At 51.3% G+C, this 16,638-nt stretch overlaps 2 protein-coding genes across 3 annotated transcripts; one reads left to right on the top strand and one right to left on the bottom strand.

The window, feature by feature from the left end:
- Window positions 1–5,601: 5,601 nt before the first annotated feature.
- On the top strand, window positions 5,602–11,036 carry LOC144600724 (T-cell-specific guanine nucleotide triphosphate-binding protein 2-like). 2 transcript variants are annotated; one of them, XM_078412646.1, is made up of 2 exons: window positions 5,602–5,756; window positions 6,885–11,036. In XM_078412646.1, exon 2 carries the CDS (start codon window positions 6,892–6,894, stop codon window positions 8,110–8,112), a length of 1,221 nt encoding a protein of 406 aa, XP_078268772.1. In that variant the 5' UTR covers window positions 5,602–5,756; window positions 6,885–6,891; the 3' UTR covers window positions 8,113–11,036. The 2 variants fall into 2 exon arrangements, with proteins under 2 accessions (XP_078268772.1, XP_078268773.1); XM_078412647.1 differs by having other exon boundaries at window positions 5,655–5,729.
- A 2,005-nt stretch (window positions 11,037–13,041) lies between these two features.
- On the bottom strand, window positions 13,042–15,265 carry LOC144600452 (interferon-inducible GTPase 5-like). The gene has a single exon (XM_078412068.1). It carries the CDS (start codon window positions 15,260–15,262, stop codon window positions 14,039–14,041), a length of 1,224 nt encoding a protein of 407 aa, XP_078268194.1. The 5' UTR covers window positions 15,263–15,265; the 3' UTR covers window positions 13,042–14,038.
- Between the last annotated feature and the right edge of the window lie 1,373 nt (window positions 15,266–16,638).

The following is a 16,638-nucleotide window of genomic DNA, read 5'->3' as shown; positions in this document are numbered from 1 at the left end:
CGGCCCTGCCCCCCCACCGGCACCTGACCCTGCCCCCCCCACCTGACCCTGGCACCTGACTCTGCTCCCCCGGCCCCCGGCCGCTGCCCCCCTGACCCTGCCCCCCCTGACCCTGCCCCCGGCACCTGACCCTGCCCCCACGGCCCCTGACCCTGCCCCCCCCCACCGGCCCCTGACCCTGCCCCCGGCACCTGACCCTGCCCCCCTCCCCTCCCCTGACACCCCCCCCTCCCCTCCCCTGACTCTGCCCCCCTCGCTCCTCATCGCCCGGCACCTGCTGGGCAGCGCTGGGGAACAAGCAGTAAACACGAATCTCAGGTCAGCACATTGCAGACTGCAGCCCCCGTGTCTACAAAGCAGGGCGAACCCTCGCCATGATCACGACAATTGGCGTCGGCTTCGGCTTCACCCCAACCCCACCCACCGCCCTCCTCTCCGGCCCCGGGAGTGTTTGATGGGGCGGGTGTGAAGGAAGCTTTGCTCTGTGTAACTGACGCTGCCTGGGGGAGTTCACGGGACCTCTCCTGTACCTCACCCCCTGCCCGTGGAGTGAGTGCCCGGCCCGGCCCGGCCCGGCGGCAGCGCTCACCCGAGCGGCTGCGGATTCCCGCATCGCAGCGCTGACTAAATCGAACACGCTTGCCATTGGCTTTGACTTGCTTCCGATACGCGGAGGTCACAGAAATAGTTAAACTAAGGTCAATGTTTCCCCAGTGAAGCAAAATACTCTTCTCCCGATACAGACGGGGAGAGTTCAATTACTCCCCTCCCCTCCCACAGCCCCGCCTCCCCTTCCCCTCCCTCCTCCCCCTTCCCCTCCCCTCTTCTCCTCCCCCTTCCCCTCCCCCTTCCCCCTCCCCTCTCCCCTCTTCCCCTCCCCACTTCCCCCCTCCCCTCTTCCCCCTCCCCTCTTCCCCCTCCCCCCTCCCCTCTTCCCCCTCCCCTCTCCCCCCTCCCCTCTCCCCCCTCCCCTCTTCCCCCTCCCCTCTTCCCCTCCCCTCTCCCCTCTTCCCCCTCCCCTCTTCCCCCTCCCCTCTTTCCCCTCCCCTCTTTCCCCCCACTCCCCCTCCCTTCCCCCTCCCTCCCTTCCCCCTCCCCCTTTCCCCTTCCACTCCCACACGGACAGGGAGAGATATGCTTTCTCCACACCCCACACACAACGTAACTGGGGACATCACCCCATCCTACACTGGACAAGGCGTGAATCCAGCCCCTCCTCCCCCTGTGGGCGGGGAGCGACAACTCCAGACCCCCCCCCCCCTTCACAGGAAGAGGAGCGGCCCTCCATGCCTCGACACTCCCGTGTAACAGAGCTCCAGAACCCCCCCCCCCCCCCACACCAATCTCCCTCCCTCCCTCTCTCTCTGCCCGTGTAACATGGAGCTCCAGACCCCCCCCCTCTCTGCCCGTGTAACGGTGCTCCCCCCCTCTCCCCATCCCCCCCTCTCCCCATCCCCCCTCTCCCCACCCCTCCCCTCTCCCCACCCCCCCTCTCCCCATCCCCCCCCCGTGGAACACGGACCGACAGCCCCGACTCTGTGAGCACAGGGTTGTTTCCCCGCCAATGCGCAGCTTGCTTTGCAAACACTGACTGTCATCCAATGTGTACATGTGTATGTAGCAATGTGTACATGTGTATGTAGCAATGTGTACATGTGTATGTAGCAATGTGTACATGTGTATGTAGCAATGTGTGTGAACAAAACGCGGATCCAGGAGATGTATTTATTGACTGATGCATAAAAGATGAATTATAAAGAGATTTATTTGTTTTGCACACGGAGAGCGAGGTTAAAGGTACTTTACGGAAATAAACTTCCGAGACGTTTAACGAGTTGCCGGCGTGTTCTGTTCTCTCTGCTGGTCTTATCTGGGAGAGAGGGTGTAGGGTGTGTGGTGGTGGGGGGTGGGGGGTGGGGGGGGGGTGGGGTGGTATGTGTGTGGGGCTGTGTGTGTGGGGTGTGTGTGTGTGGGGGGGGGGTGTACGGTGTGTGTGTGTGGGGGGCGTGTGTGTGTGTGTGGGGGCGTGTGTGTGTGTGGGGGCGTGTGTGTGGGGAGGGCGTGTGTGTGGGTGGGGGGCGTGTGTGTGGGGGGGGGGGGCGTGTGTGTGGGGGGCGTGTGTGTGTGTGGGGGGGGCGTGCGTGTGTGGGTGGGGGGCGTGTGTGTGTGGGGTGGGTGTATGTGTGGGTGTGTGTGGTGTGTGTGTGTGTGTGGGGCTGTGTGTGTGGGGTGCGTGTGGGGGTCACGCGGGTCAGGGGTTAGTGTGTGTCGGGGAGGGGGGTTGTTACCGAGGGGTTCTGGGGGCGAGGTGACCGGAGCAGGGGGCGGGGAGTTGTGTTTGCTTGTACGAGGTACAGTGACAAGCCCTTTTGTTGCGCGCTGCCCAGTCAGCGGAAAGACGATACAGTGCAAATGGAAGACTGCCAATAAAACTGATATGTCTGAAGAATGGTCACGACCCGAAACGTCACCTATTCATTTTCTCCAGAGTTGCTGCCTGACCCGCTGAGATACTTCAGCTTTTTGTGTCTATCTTCGGTGTAAACAGTATCCGCAGTTCCTTCGGACACAAGATGACAGCTTGACTGAAGACTCGCGATGTAGCAACAAGACTTTGGTGAAAGGGACCTGCCAAGCCTCTCTTTAACACAGGGCAGGTTCAGAAGGCAGAGAACTGTCGGCCGGTTAGTCTCGTTACCAGCGCTGGCACCACACTGGAATTCAACGCAAAATCCATGACGCAGAGTTTGCGTTGTTTTATGAAGGAAGGTTGAACTTAACAATTAGCCGGCGGTGTTTGGGGATGTCGCGGCAGGGCGGGTTGACAAAGCAATGTAGGAACAGTACAATGCACTTTCCGGACTGCACGGAACAAGTGCCTCGGAATGTTGTGCAGCCCGTGTAAGAGTATTGAAGCACTGCTTCACGTGTACTAAAGAAGGACACAGAGTACTGGATAACTCAGCACAAGATCAAAGGGCCGGATGGCCTGCCCTGCCTCGCTTTTTTTAATGGCACTGGAAGAGGGGCTAATGGAGAGCGATGGTGAGGCTTGGGTATATGCTCCTCCAACGAGCAACCATAGAATCAGTGCTTCCTTTCATGCACCCTTGGCCAGAGGAGTTTCCATCAAACACAATAGACAATAGGTGCAGGAGGAGGCTATTCGGCCCTTCGAGCCAGCACCGCCATTCACTGTGATCATGGCTGATCATTCTCAATCAGTACCCCGTTCCTGCCTTCTCCCCATACCCCCTGACTCCGGTATCCTTAAGAGCTCTATCTCGCTCTCTCTTGAATGCATTCAGAGAATTGGCCTCCACTGCCGTCTAAGGCAGAGAATTCCACAGATTTACAACTCTCTGACTGAAAAGGTTTTTCCTCATCTCCGTTCTAAATGGCCTACCCCTTATTCTTAAATTGTGGCCCCTGGTTCTGGACTCCCCCAATATTGGGAACATGTTTCCTGCCTCGAACGTGTCCAATGCCTTAATAATCTTATATGTTTCAATAAGATCCCCTCTCATCCTTCTGAATTCCAGTGTATACAAGCCTAGTCGCTCCAGACTGTCCCGCCATTCCTGGAATACACCCCAGGCATAACCAAGAGTCTCCCAACTCACTGCCTGTGTGGTGTGGTGTGCTGTGGTGTGGTGTGCTGAGGTGTGATGTGCTGTGGTGTGCTGTGATGTGGTGTGCTGTGGTGTGATGTGCTGTGGTGTGTTGTGCTGTGGTGTGCTGTGGTGTGCTGTGGTGTGGTGTGGTGTGCTGTGGTGTGCTGTGGTGTGCTGTGGTGTGGTGTGATGTGCTGTGGTGTGATGTGCTGTGGTGTGATGTGCTGTGGTGTGCTGTGGTGTGCTGTGGTGTGCTGTGGTGTGCTGTGGTGTGGTGTGCTGTGGTGTGGTGTGGTGTGCTGTGGTGTGATGTGGTGTGGTGTGCTGTGGTGTGGTGTGGTGTGGTGTGCTGTGGTGTGCTGTGGTGCCAAGACCTGTCTGCCCGTGTGTCCTAGGCCCATCGAGTATCTGCTTCCTCCCGAAGCTCTGTCTCTGCGGTCAGTATAATGCAGAGTTCTGTTGTTTAATCAAGTTGTATCAATTATCCTCTTCCAGAGCAAAGCACTGCCCTATAATAACATAGTACACAGAACAGCACAGGAACAGGCCTTTCAGCCCACAATGTCCGTGCCAAACATGATGCCAAGACCAACTCGTATCCGCCTGCACATAACCCTTAGCCCTCCATTCCCTGCATATGCATGTGTCTCTCCAAACGTCTCTTAAACGCCACTATCGGGTCTGCCGCCACCACCACCCCTGGCAGCGCGTTCCAGGTCCTCTGTGTAAAGAATCTGCTCCTCGAAACTCCTTTAAACTTCCCTCCTCTCACCTTAAAGCTATCTCCTCCAGCAACTGGAATTTCCGTCCTAGGGAAAGGGTTCTGACCGTCTAACATCCCCTTTATCAAATAATGGCATGTAAGCGTTTAGAGGGGGAGATGACCGTCTAATCGGACAAATTGAAATTCAGACCAAAGACATAACTATTCGCAATAACCAGAAGGAAACTTCCATCCCTCAGCTGACCTCGGTCTAATTGAAACGCTGAACATTAAGTGTTGGAGTATGCCCGGGTCGGGCAGCAGCTGTAGAGGGACTACGTTGGCGAAAGTATCAGAAAATGCTGGAGTAACTCAGCGGGTAAGGCAGCATCTCTGGAGAGAAGGAATGGCTGATGTTTCGGGTCGAGAATTTCTTCAGACTACGTGGGCGATGTGTCAGAACTCTTCAGAGGAATACATCTCCCTGCCCGGCCGGGGCCACCGATGCCGCGACCCTCACCGTCACCCCGCTCAGTACCAGGCCGGGGGTATCCACATTGCGGGCTTCCACTGCTCCCCCCCCCCCCCCCCCCCCACCAGTTGTCCGCAAACCCAGACCCTGAACGTCAGCACCACTGGGTGCCGCTGCCCTCTCCACTAGGCTAACTATACCATTACTCCCACTTTTGCACCAACCCGCACATCCCTTCCCATAACAGCGCCCACCTTCTATGCGCGGTACCTCCCTCCAACAGCCTGGGTATGTACGGTACCACACTGCCCTCCACAGCCTGAGCTTGAACCTCTGACAGGGTGAGCCCTGGTAGGATCACACCCTCCCGAGCCAGGAATGGGCTTAACAGGCCACCGCCTGAGGTTATTTGTGGTCAGTCCTGTTTGTTCCCGGTCTTTTCTGGCCTCCAGCTCTTCACCCCCTCCCCCTCCTTTACAGCCCCTCCCCCTCCCCTTCCCCTCCCTCCCCCTCCTTTACAGCCCCTCCCACTCCCACTGCCCCTCCCCTCCTTCACACCCCCTCCCCCTCCCTTCCCTTCACACCCCACCCCCTCCACCTCCACCCCAGACCCTCCCCCTCCCCTTCCCCCCTGCCCCCCTCCCAATCCCCCTCCCAATCTCCCCCCTCCCCTCCCCCTCCCCTTGCTGACAATCTGAAGACGGGTCCCAACCCGATCCGCCACCTAGCCTTTTCTGTGTGGATGCTGACTGACCCGCATCTTTGGTATAAACCAGTATCTGCAGATCATTATTTACACTCGAGAGTTGCAGTGCCGCCCCTTTCTCGGAAAAAGCTGGGTTTCACTTTCAGTCGAGCTGTTTGTTCCACATCACGTTCCCGCAGTGAGCGAGGCGGCGCTGAAACAGCCTGATCCCGGATCGGGACGGCAGCGCAGTCGGTGAGTTGCAAGGTGCCCCGCCATCAGGTGAGTGTGTGGGGTCCGCTGCCGCTCCCCTCCCGCCCCGCTGGTCGCCCCGCTCCTGGTCGCTGCTTTAGCCCGTGTTGCTGATTCGCATTGCTCAGTGCTGGGGGGGGGGGGGGGGGGGGGGGCGGGGGGGGGGGGGGGGGAGGGAGGGAGGGAGGGGGGGGAGGTACCTGGAGCGGGGAGAACAAGCAGCTTGTGACCGGTACTTACCCCGGGAGCTGTTTGGGGCCTTCGGGTGGTCAGGGAATTAATGAGCAGTTTGGGCGGGGAATTAGTACAGCATCGGAAAAGGACCTTCGGCCCACCAAGTCAGTGCCCAAAAATAATGCCGAGATAAACTAATGATCGTCACAAAATGTTGGAGTAATTCAGCGGGTCAGGCAGCATCTGTGGTGGAAATGGATAGGTGATGTTTTCAAGGGACCCGACCCGACCCGAAATGTCGCCTGTCCATTTTCTCCAGAGATGCCGCCTGACCAGCTGAGTTACTCCAGAATTTGTGTCTATCTTTGGAATAACCAGCATCTGCAACAGCAGCAAGACAAAGAGACCGTGTTGTGTACACTGCATCAGTCGGGGCATTGAGTGCAAGTGTCAGGAAGTCACAATGCAGCTTTATCGAACTTAAGGCAGGCCACGAATTCTATGCATTCTAGTCTCATCACAAGCATATAGTGAAGATGTTTACCAGAATGCTGCCTGGATTGGTGGGCATCAGGGAGAGGTTGGGGAGTCTTGGCTTGTTCTCTCTGGAACACCAGAGGCCGAGGGGAGAGCTGATAGAAGTTTATAACACCAAGAGAGACATAGATCGGGCCGACAGTCAGGATCTATTTTCCCAGGGTGACAATGGCCAAACACCAGAGGGTAAAACTGTGAGAAGGGCAAAGTTGAAAGGAAATCTGTGGGGCAAAGTTTTGACACAGATGGTGGGAGGTGCCGGGGACGGTGATGGAGCCGGATAGACTGTGGCGTTGAAGCTTTCAGACAGGTGCTGGGGTATTCAGGGAGAGGACGGACATGGGACACGTGCAGTCAGAGGAGATTAGTTTAATTTTACAGCATGTTAGTGATTCACTCGCCCAATGTACCCAGTCCACGCTGATATTTGTGCGTCTATCCCCCCAGGAATAACATGGCCCAGTCAGTCCTGTCCAAGTACTTCAGCGCGGCGGATGTGAGGAGCCTGCAGACCGAGTACAGTAACGGAGAGCCGGTGTCAGTGATGCTGCGGATAAAGCGGGCGGAGGATCCGGGCAATGTGCCGATTAGCATCGCAGTGTTGGGAGAGGGGGGGTCCGGCAAATCCACCTTCATCAACGCCATGAGGGGCGTTCGCAGTGTGGACCAGGGAGCGGCTCCGGTGGGGGGCTATGAAGCCGGCGTGAAGCCAGTGGGATATCCCTATACTCCTCTGCCCAATGTCCAGCTCTGGGACCTGCCCGCATCCAACTCACTCGGCTTTGAGATGAGCCGTTACCTGCAGCAGGTGCAGTTTGAAAGCTATGACTTTTACATCATCGTGTCCCAGTCCCGCTTCAGAGAGAGTGACGGGGAGCTCAGCAAAATGATCCAGCAACAGGGGAAAGGCTTCTACTACATCCGCTCCAAGATCGACAACGACGCCTTTTCCATGCAGATGGAGGGCACTGTCTTCGGGGAAGGACAGCGACAGATCCGCCAGGATTGTCTCAACAACTTCCACCGGGTCGGCGTTGAGCCGCCGGCCATGTTCATGATCTCTGGGCTGGAGGTGACAGGACATGATTTTCCCAAATTACAATCTGCCCTCGCCAGTGATATCCAGAAGATAAAATCAACCGCCTTCCGTCTGGCAACGCCAAGGATGATGCAGGAGATACAAAGGCCCAGACGCCAGATGCTGATGTGGTACATCGCGATCTGGGCCTTGCTCGCCGGGGCACTGGGAATGTTGCAACTGCCGACCTTTCCTCTCCTCACTGCCGCTCTGTGTGTGGTGTCCGGGTGGGTGTATCTCCGGAGACAGCTGGGCGTCAGTGAACGGGAGCTGGCAACGCTGTCCGGGGCCGTGGCCAAGCCCGTGTCAGTGCTGAAAGCCGACATGGACCGGCCTTTGCCGCGCAAACTTCAACTATTGGTTCCAAAGACGTTGTTGTTCATTGTCATTGTGGCCCTGACGGTAGTTGGGTTCACGGGCACCTTCCCCCCAGTGCTGCTCATTGTCTGTGGCGCAGTGTCCTCTCTTGCTTTTACCTTGCTGGTTCTGATGGATTGTCTGGATGACCGGTTGCAATCTGTACGGAACCTGACAGTTGCGCTCTTCGACGAGACGGTGGTGACGGTGTTTCGGTCGGTGGCTCTCAGTACAGCTTGATCACGGGTAAGAGTGCATTATCCTGGCAGGGCCAACACTAGTGTGTTCTGGCGCTCTATCCCACAGCTTCACACTTTGTAAAGTATAACTGCATTCACAATCACTTTCACAATCATACTTTATTAGCGGAGTATGTTTTGCAACATACGAGTAATTTCATTTCACGTAGAAATAGCTGCGTGTGAACTATTAGAAACATAGAAACATAGAAAATAGGTGCAGGAGGAGGCCATTCGGCCCTTCGAGCCAGCACCGCACACAATCAATAACCCGTGCCTGCCTTCTCCCCATATCATCATCATCATCATCATCATATATATACAGCCGGAAACAGGCCTTTTCGGCCCACCAAGTCCGTGCCGCCCAGCGATCCCCGCACATTAACACTATCCTACACCCACTAGGGACAATTTTTACCTTTACCCAGCCAATTAACCTACATACCTGTACGTATTTGGAGTGTGGGAGGAAACCGAAGATCTCGGAGAAAACCCACGCAGGTCACGGGGAGAACGTACAAACTCCTTACAGTGCAGCACCCGTAGTCAGGATCGAACCTGAGTCTCCGGCGCTGCATTCGCTGTAAAGCAGCAACTCTACCGCTGCGCTACAGTGCCGCCCATATCCTTTGATTCCACTAGCCCCGAGAGCACTATCCAACATTCTCTTAAATCCATCCAGTGATTTGGCCTCCACTGCCCTCTGTGACAGAGAATTCCACAAATTCACAACCCTCTGGGTGAAAAAAGTTCCTTCTCACCCCTTTTTTAAATGGCCTCCCCATTATTCTTAGGCTGTGGTCCTGGTTCTGGACTGCCTCAACATTGGGAATATTTTTCCTGCATCTAGCTTGTCCAGTCCATTTATAAATCTATATGTTTCTATAAGATCCCCTTTCATCCTCCTAAACTCCAGTGAATACAAGCCTAGTCTTTTCAATCTTTCTTCATATGACACTCCCGCCATCCCAGGGATCAATCTTGTGAACCAATGCTGCACTGCCTCAATTACAAGGATGTCCTTCCTCAAATTAGGAGACCAAAACTGTACACAATACTCCAGCTGTGGTTTTACCAGGGCCCTATACAACTGCAGAAGAACCTTTTACTCCTATACTGAAATCCACTTGTTATGAAGGCCAACGTGCCATTAGCTTTCTTCACTGCCTGCTGTACCTGCACGCCAACTTTCAGTGACTGGCGTAGAAGGACACCCAGGTCTCGCTGCACTTCCCCCTTACCTAACATAACACCATTATGATAGTAATCTGCCTCCTTGTTTTTGCCGCCAAAGTGGATAACCTCACATTTATCTATATTATACTGCATCTTCCACGCATCTGCCCACTCACTCAACCTGTCCAGGTCATCCTGCAACCTCCTAACACCCTCTTCACAGTTCACACTGCCACCCAGCTTTGTGTCATCCGCAAACTTGCTCGTGTTGCTTCTAATTTTCTCTTCCAAATCATTAATATATATGGTAAACAGTTGCGGCCCCAACACCAAGCCTTGCGGCACTCCACTCGCCACTGCCTGCCATTCTGAAAAGGACCCGTTTACTCCTACTCTTTGCTTCCTGTCTTCCAACCAAATTTCTATCCATGTCAACACCCTACTCCCAATACCATGTGCTCTAATTTTGCTCACCAATCTCTCTTGTGGGACCTTATCAACGGCTTTCTGAAAGCGTAGATACACGACATCCACTGGCTCTCCTTCATCCATTTTACTTGTCACGTCCTCAAAACATTCCAGAAGATTAGTCAAGCAGGATTTCCATTTCATAAATCCATGCTGACTTGGACTTATCCTTTTACCGCTATCCAAATGCACCGTTATTACCTCTTTAATAATTGACTCCAGCATCTTTCCCACCACCGATGTCAGACTAACTGGTCTGTAATTCCCCGTTTTCTCTCTCTCCTTTCTTGAAAAGTGGGATAACAATAGCCATCCTCCAATCCACAGGAACTGATCCTGAATCTATTGAACATTGGTAAATGATCACCAATGCGTCCATTATTTCTAGAGCCACCTCCCTGAGAACCCTGAGATGCAAACCATCAGGCCCAGGGAAACATCAACCTTCAGTCCCATCAGTCTACCGAACACTATTTCTCGCCAAATGCAAATTTCTTTCAGTTCCTCTACCCCCTAGATCCTCTGTCCTCTAGTACCTCTGGGAGACTGTTGTGTCTTCCTTAGTGAAGACAGATCCGAAGAACTTGTTCAACTCTTCTGCCATTTCCTTGGTACCCATAATAATTTCATCCGTGTCTGCCTTCAAGGGACCCACATTTGACTTTGCTACTCTTTTTTCGTAACATATCTAAAGAAGCTTTTACTGTCCTTCTTTATATTTTTGGCCTCGAACTTCATCTTTTCAGCCCATATTGCCCGTTTTGTTACCTTCTGTTGTCCTATGAAAGTTTCTCCTTCTCAAATTGCAGATTAAAACGAATCATGTTATGATCACTACCTCCAAGTGGTTCCTTTACCTCGAGTTCTCTTTTCAAATCTGGTTCATTGGACAACAATAAATCCACAATTGCCTTTCCTCTGGTAGGCTCCATTACAAGCTGCTCTAATTATCTATCTCGGAGGCACTCAACAAACTCTCTTTCTTGGGGTCCAGAACCAACATGATTTTCCCAGTCTAGCTGCATATTGGTAATGCTCGATATCTCACTCCCATTCACTGCTACCTGCTGCTCCGTGACACGGGCTATTCTAGGCTTCACCCTCTGCTGGGACATTTGCCGAAATTAAATGGCCCGAGGTATGTGTTAATTGAACACACGGAGACCTGTGGTCGGTAGAACTCTGTGCTCCACGGTTTACCACGAGTGATTTCCAAGAGCTGTAACCCAATGTATGTTCATTTTCAGTGTTTGCTCTTCTAAATAAATACATTTAATCTTACATCTCAGTGTTGTCATCTGTTGAATCCAGCGGCTTCTATTAACCTCCAACATCCCTTCCACCACGTTCAACTATCCCGCTCTGTCCCCAGCGATCAGGTGGAGGATGAGGGAAAGGTGGGTCCCAACAGGAAAGGGCCCCGGAAGAGGGCTGAGACGGGACCATCTACGTGCAGCGCCAGATGTGGCCCGGAGCCCGGGATGACCTCCTGTGAACTGTGTCCAAAAACATCTGGCCACATCAGTGACTGGTAACTTTCAGTAGCGGGTGCAGTGACTGGCGTTGGGACCGCTGGTGATCCAGTGAGACAAAGTCTGATACTGACCTGTCCCCCTTCCCCGGCTGCAGTCCCTACCCCAGTGGTCAACCTGCTGAGATCTCTGGCCATTGACCAGTGCTCCTATCTCTGACTACAGTGCCCACGTGGCTTGGCGCTCCAACCTTGCAGGTAAGACCCGCTGTTCTAAACAACTGCACATCTAGCTTTCCCTTTCACACTTGCACGCGTTCCTTTCTTTCTCATGTGTTGGTGTCTGTATCTGATAAAATCTTTACACTTTAATTGTGAATTACGTCCAAAATGGTTAAAAATCACCTCCTCTAGCTGCAGTGGGTGAAGTTATGTGGGAAGGTAGAACAGTACAGGAACAGGCCCTTCGGCCCACTATGGCTACACGAATATTGATGCTGATCCAACTCATTCCATCTATAGAGTCATGGAGTCATTCAGTGTGGAAACAAACACGTCCGCCCAACTTCAATCGTAGAACACCTCCGCTCAGGCCATCGCAACCTACCTGATCTCCCAGTGGCTCAGCACTTTAACTCCCCCTCCCATTCCCAATCTGACCTTTCTGTCCTGGGCCTCCTACATTGTCAGAGTGAGGCCCAGCACAAATCAAAAGTGTCAGTGTTGCAGTTGAACAAAGCGAACTATGAAGGCATGAGGGAGGAGCTGGCCAAGGTCGAATGGAAAAGGAGCCCAGTGGGAATGATTGTAGAATTTTTGGGCATAATCCAGAAGATGCAGGATCATTTCAGTCCAAAGAGGCAGAAACATTCTAAGGGGAGTAAGAGGCGACCGTTGCGGACAAGGGATGCTAGGGATGGAATAAAAATAAAAGAAAAGGTGTATAACATAGCAAAGAGTAGCGGGAAGCCAGAGGATTGGTAAACTTTCAAAGGACAACATAAAGCAACAAAAAGGGCAATACGGTGTGAAAGGATGAAGTACGAAGGTAAGCTCGCCAGAATACAAAGAAGTGAAATCTTATTTAGGTATTTAATGAGAAAAAGATTAGTAAAGCCAAATGTGGGTGCCATGAAGGCAAAAACAGGTGAAATTATTATGGAGAACAAGGAAATGGCAGGAGAGTTGCACGGGTACTTTGGTTCTGTCTTCATTAAGGAAGACACAAGCAATCTCCCAGATGTACTCGAGGACAGAGGATCTAGGGAGACAGAGGAACTGAAAGAAATTTGCTTTAGACGAGACCATCAGGCATTGGGGATTTATCAGCCTTCAGTCCCATCTGGGTAGACTGTTGGGACTGAAGGTTGATAAATCCCCAGGGCCTGATTGTCTGCGTCCCAGGGTACTCAAGGAGGTGGCTCTAGAAATCGTGGACGCATTAGTGATAATTTTCCAATTTTCTATAGATTCAGGATCAGTTCCTGTGGATTGGAGGATAGCTAATGTTATCCCACCTTTCAACAAAGGAGCGAGGGTGAAAACGAGGAATTATAGATCAGTTCGCCTGACATCGGTGGTGGGGAAGATGCTGGAGTCAATTATTAAGGAAGTAACAACGCGCATTTGGATAGCAGTGAAAGGTTTGGTCCAAGTCGGCATGGATTTATGAAAGGGAAATCCTGCTTGACTAATCTTCTGGAATTTTTTGAGGAATTTTTTGTTTGCGCGGTGGCTGATGAGATGAATGTGGGTCCCGCGGACTGTACCTCAGGTGGCGTTCGATGGGCAGGTGGCTAGTTTGTGAAGTGGCGACTTCTGTATTTCAGTTGGCTCCAGGTTCCCAGTCGCATCCCGAATTATCGCCACTTTCATCAGTCACGGGCCAGGAATTCCAAAGAATAAGTGACAGTTTTAAAGTCTTAATCAGGGAGGGTTTGGGAACATTATAAATTGTTTGCTCTGTCTCTGTGACGATCGTCCGTGGTGATTCGGCTCAGCGGAGAGCGGCTGCTTCGGGATTTTAGTGTCAGGTGTCGAGTCCAAAGAAGCGTCTCCACCCGAAACGTCACCATTCCTTCCCTCCACAGTTGCCGCTTGTCCCGCTGAGTTACTCTAGCATTTTGTGTCTATGTCGGGTGACTAAATGTTATTGTTCTCTGTGCAGGAGAGGGAGCTTGGGGGAGGTTATTAACATTGGTGACTAATATTGGATTGAACACCTGCAAATATTACTCGCTCATTTAACAGACGAGGACAAATTGTGAACACAGGCCTCCCGACTCAACATCTAACTTTGGCAAGATGTTGGAGTCTAGAATCAAGAAAGAAATATCCATCCAGGAGAGGTTTGTTTAGTTTAGTTTAGAGAGACAGTGAGGAAACATGCGCTTCGGCCACTGATTCCACGCAGACCACCGATCACCCAAAACGCAGCCCACTGGGTTCGGAAGATCGTCTTCTCGTGCAAGACTGAAGAAGTTAGATCTGTATTCGTTGGATACTGGAAGAAGGGGCCGTCTGTTTGAACATTTGAGACCCTTGGATGTATGACTAGATGTTGATGTGGTTTCATTGGCGAGAGCTTGTTGAACGCGGCGGCAACGGCACACTGAGTCTCGCCGGGAGAGTTATCTTCTGTTCTGCGGCGGGTTGCTGCGCTTAAGGTGCCTGCAGTGAATTGGTTGTGAAGATTACAGCAGTGACAACGGCTTCTAAAATAATTCATCAGGTGCGGAATAATTTGGAACTTAATGAAGATGTGGAAGATTATATTTATTTTCCATTCGCGGATCCGCGATGACGCAGCAACTCAGGAGCGGATTCTGTATTGCGGATGACTTGGATCAGTGACAAATGCGACTTCCACCACTCTCTGGGCATTCTCCACAAGTTCATCCAGTGCGTCGGTCAGCAGCTTGTAAGTCATTCTAAATGACGATACCGCCCCGACGATGGAGCCAATGATCGGTATTGTGCAAAGGGCAAATGCCGTCACTGAAACAGCACCAACACCAGGAGGCAGGAACATTTGTCTCACAAGCTCCTTATTTATTTCACCCACCAGAGCGGTTGTCACTTCTGCTTTCAGACATTCCACAGGTTTATTTGCGACATTGGCCAGTCTCTGAAGGGCGGCATCATCCAGGCCGAGACTTTTGCGGAAATCTAGTAATGCAGTGACTATTATCCAGAGGTCAACGGCGAAAAACAACCCGGGAACAGGCACCGCTCCCACCGCTCCTGCGGCTATTGCCAACATCCAGATACGTTTCTTCAGCTGGGTTCGTTTCTGCTCCACAATCTGCAATGTTGTGCTTGGAAGTGACATCAATAAAGCATCTTTCTTTATTTCGTCGAGATTATTTAAAAACGTTTCCTTTAACTGAGGAAAATCAAACTCATTTACGGAAAAGCTCGATATCAGGAAAATAATGGGATCTAAACTCCCCGCTGCCGTCAAACCGCAACTTATCTTTTGTTTAATCTCAGCAAGTTTCTTAATTCTGTCATAAACTATACCCTCCATTTTTAAAGAATGAATGTCGTTGTCAATTTTGCTTCGTACGAAGTAGAACTTCTTCTCCAAGTTTTTAATCTCCTTGGCGATCATTGCATCGTTTTCGGTGAATCGAGTGTGTGAGATTATTATGAAAAAGTCGTATGTAGTAAACTCCATTTTGCTCACGTAATCCTTCACTGGAAACGTTGTTGTTCCAGCTCCCGGCAGGTCCCAGAAGCAAACATTGGGGAAGTCGGGATGTTTGTATGGAGTTCGCTCCATTGTGGTTTCCGTGACCCCGATTTCAGCTGCGCCCTCATCGCAGCCGCGCATCCCCCTCATGGCGTTGATGAAGCAGGATTTACCCGCACCTGATTCTCCTGTCACAGCGATGTTAAGCTTTACATTTTTCAGTTCGTTCAATTTCTTCACGATATGTGTCGCAACCTCGCTCAGCCCACCCCGCTCATAAGCAACCTTCAGCTCATTGATTTCTCGCTGGCTGAAGTATTCAGACTTTGAAGACGAAGCCATCGTGTCTCTGCAGAAAGAACACATTGCATTTTTAATACATCTCCAAATGTGTATTTCATGAGACACGGATGGAAAACTGCAGTCACATATTGGTGATCAAAACAGATATCACTGGACCTGAAGGTCCCACTTTACAGAAACAGTGAGATACACTGGGCTGAAGATTAATTGAACCGGTCACTCATTAACGCTCCTCCCCATTCCCACACTGACCTTTCTGTTCTAAATCTCCTCTATTGTCAGAGTGAGGCTAAACGCAAATTGGAGGAACAGCATCTCATATTTCACGTGGGCAGCTTACAGCCCAGTGGTATGAATATTGATGTTGCTAACTTCAGGTAGCCCAGTCATTCCCCCTCTCTCTCTGTATCCCACACCCACCAAGTCGCACCAGCTTCTCATTTTCACCAACAAACAGCTAACAATGGCCTGTTTCCTTTATCAGCGTTACTTTTTTTTGCATATCTTTCATTCGTTGTTCTTTTACTCTCGTTTTTCCTTTTCCCTGAGTAGTCTGAAGAAGGGTCTCGTCCCGAAACGTCACCCATTCCTTCTCTCCACAGATGCTGCCTGACCCGCTGAGTTACTCCAGCTTTTTGTGTCTATCTTCGGTTTAAACCAACATCTGCAGTTCGCAGTACCTCAGTAAGATTACTGATCACCTTTTCCCCATCCATTCATATTTTCAGTTGTGGTCACTTTGTGTAACCTGAACTTGGTTGTGCTTTGTGGATAAAAAATATAAATCAGACAGGGTAGGTAGACAGGGTCATGCAGACTAGCATTGGTATTTAGTGTAGAGTTAGCCAATCCCCTTGTTCATTTCAGGAGGTTTTCACGCAGGGAGTGTATTTGATATTCTGATGATACAGTTTTAATATATCTGTTGAGTAAATCAGACAACCTTGAGCTGCACCAATGTGGCGTAAACGAAGTGGCCGAGTGGAGTGATAATAATGCTCCTGAGATTAATACAAAGAAAACAGAAGAAATAGTATTTGGTTCACCATCTGACTCATATAGTTTCTATTGTTATCCATAGCGAAAAAATCAAGCTGGTGTGTTCATTTAAACACTTGGGTGTGATGCTAGACCATCTGCTATCCTGGAAAGACCACATTGAATCTGTCTGCAAAAGGACAAAACAAAGAATTTATTTTCTCCGCCACCTGAGGTCCATTGGGGCGAGTAGACAAATTCTTCTGTTGTTCTTTACTTCTGTGATTATGAGTGTTCTTCAGTATTGTAATACTACGTGGTACAAGTGTTTGTCCACCACTTTAAAGTCAAAACTGCTCCACCAAATGAAAATCTGCGCAAAGATCGTCCGTCAACCCCTTGAGAAACTCTATGAATCAGCCCACTACAATAACATG

The sequence above is a fragment of the Rhinoraja longicauda genome, chromosome 15 (genome assembly GCF_053455715.1).
Source record: "Rhinoraja longicauda isolate Sanriku21f chromosome 15, sRhiLon1.1, whole genome shotgun sequence".
NCBI lineage: Eukaryota > Metazoa > Chordata > Chondrichthyes > Rajiformes > Arhynchobatidae > Rhinoraja > Rhinoraja longicauda.
Note: the sequence above shows the minus strand (reverse complement) of the source record. Positions and strands in the feature narration are given on the sequence as shown.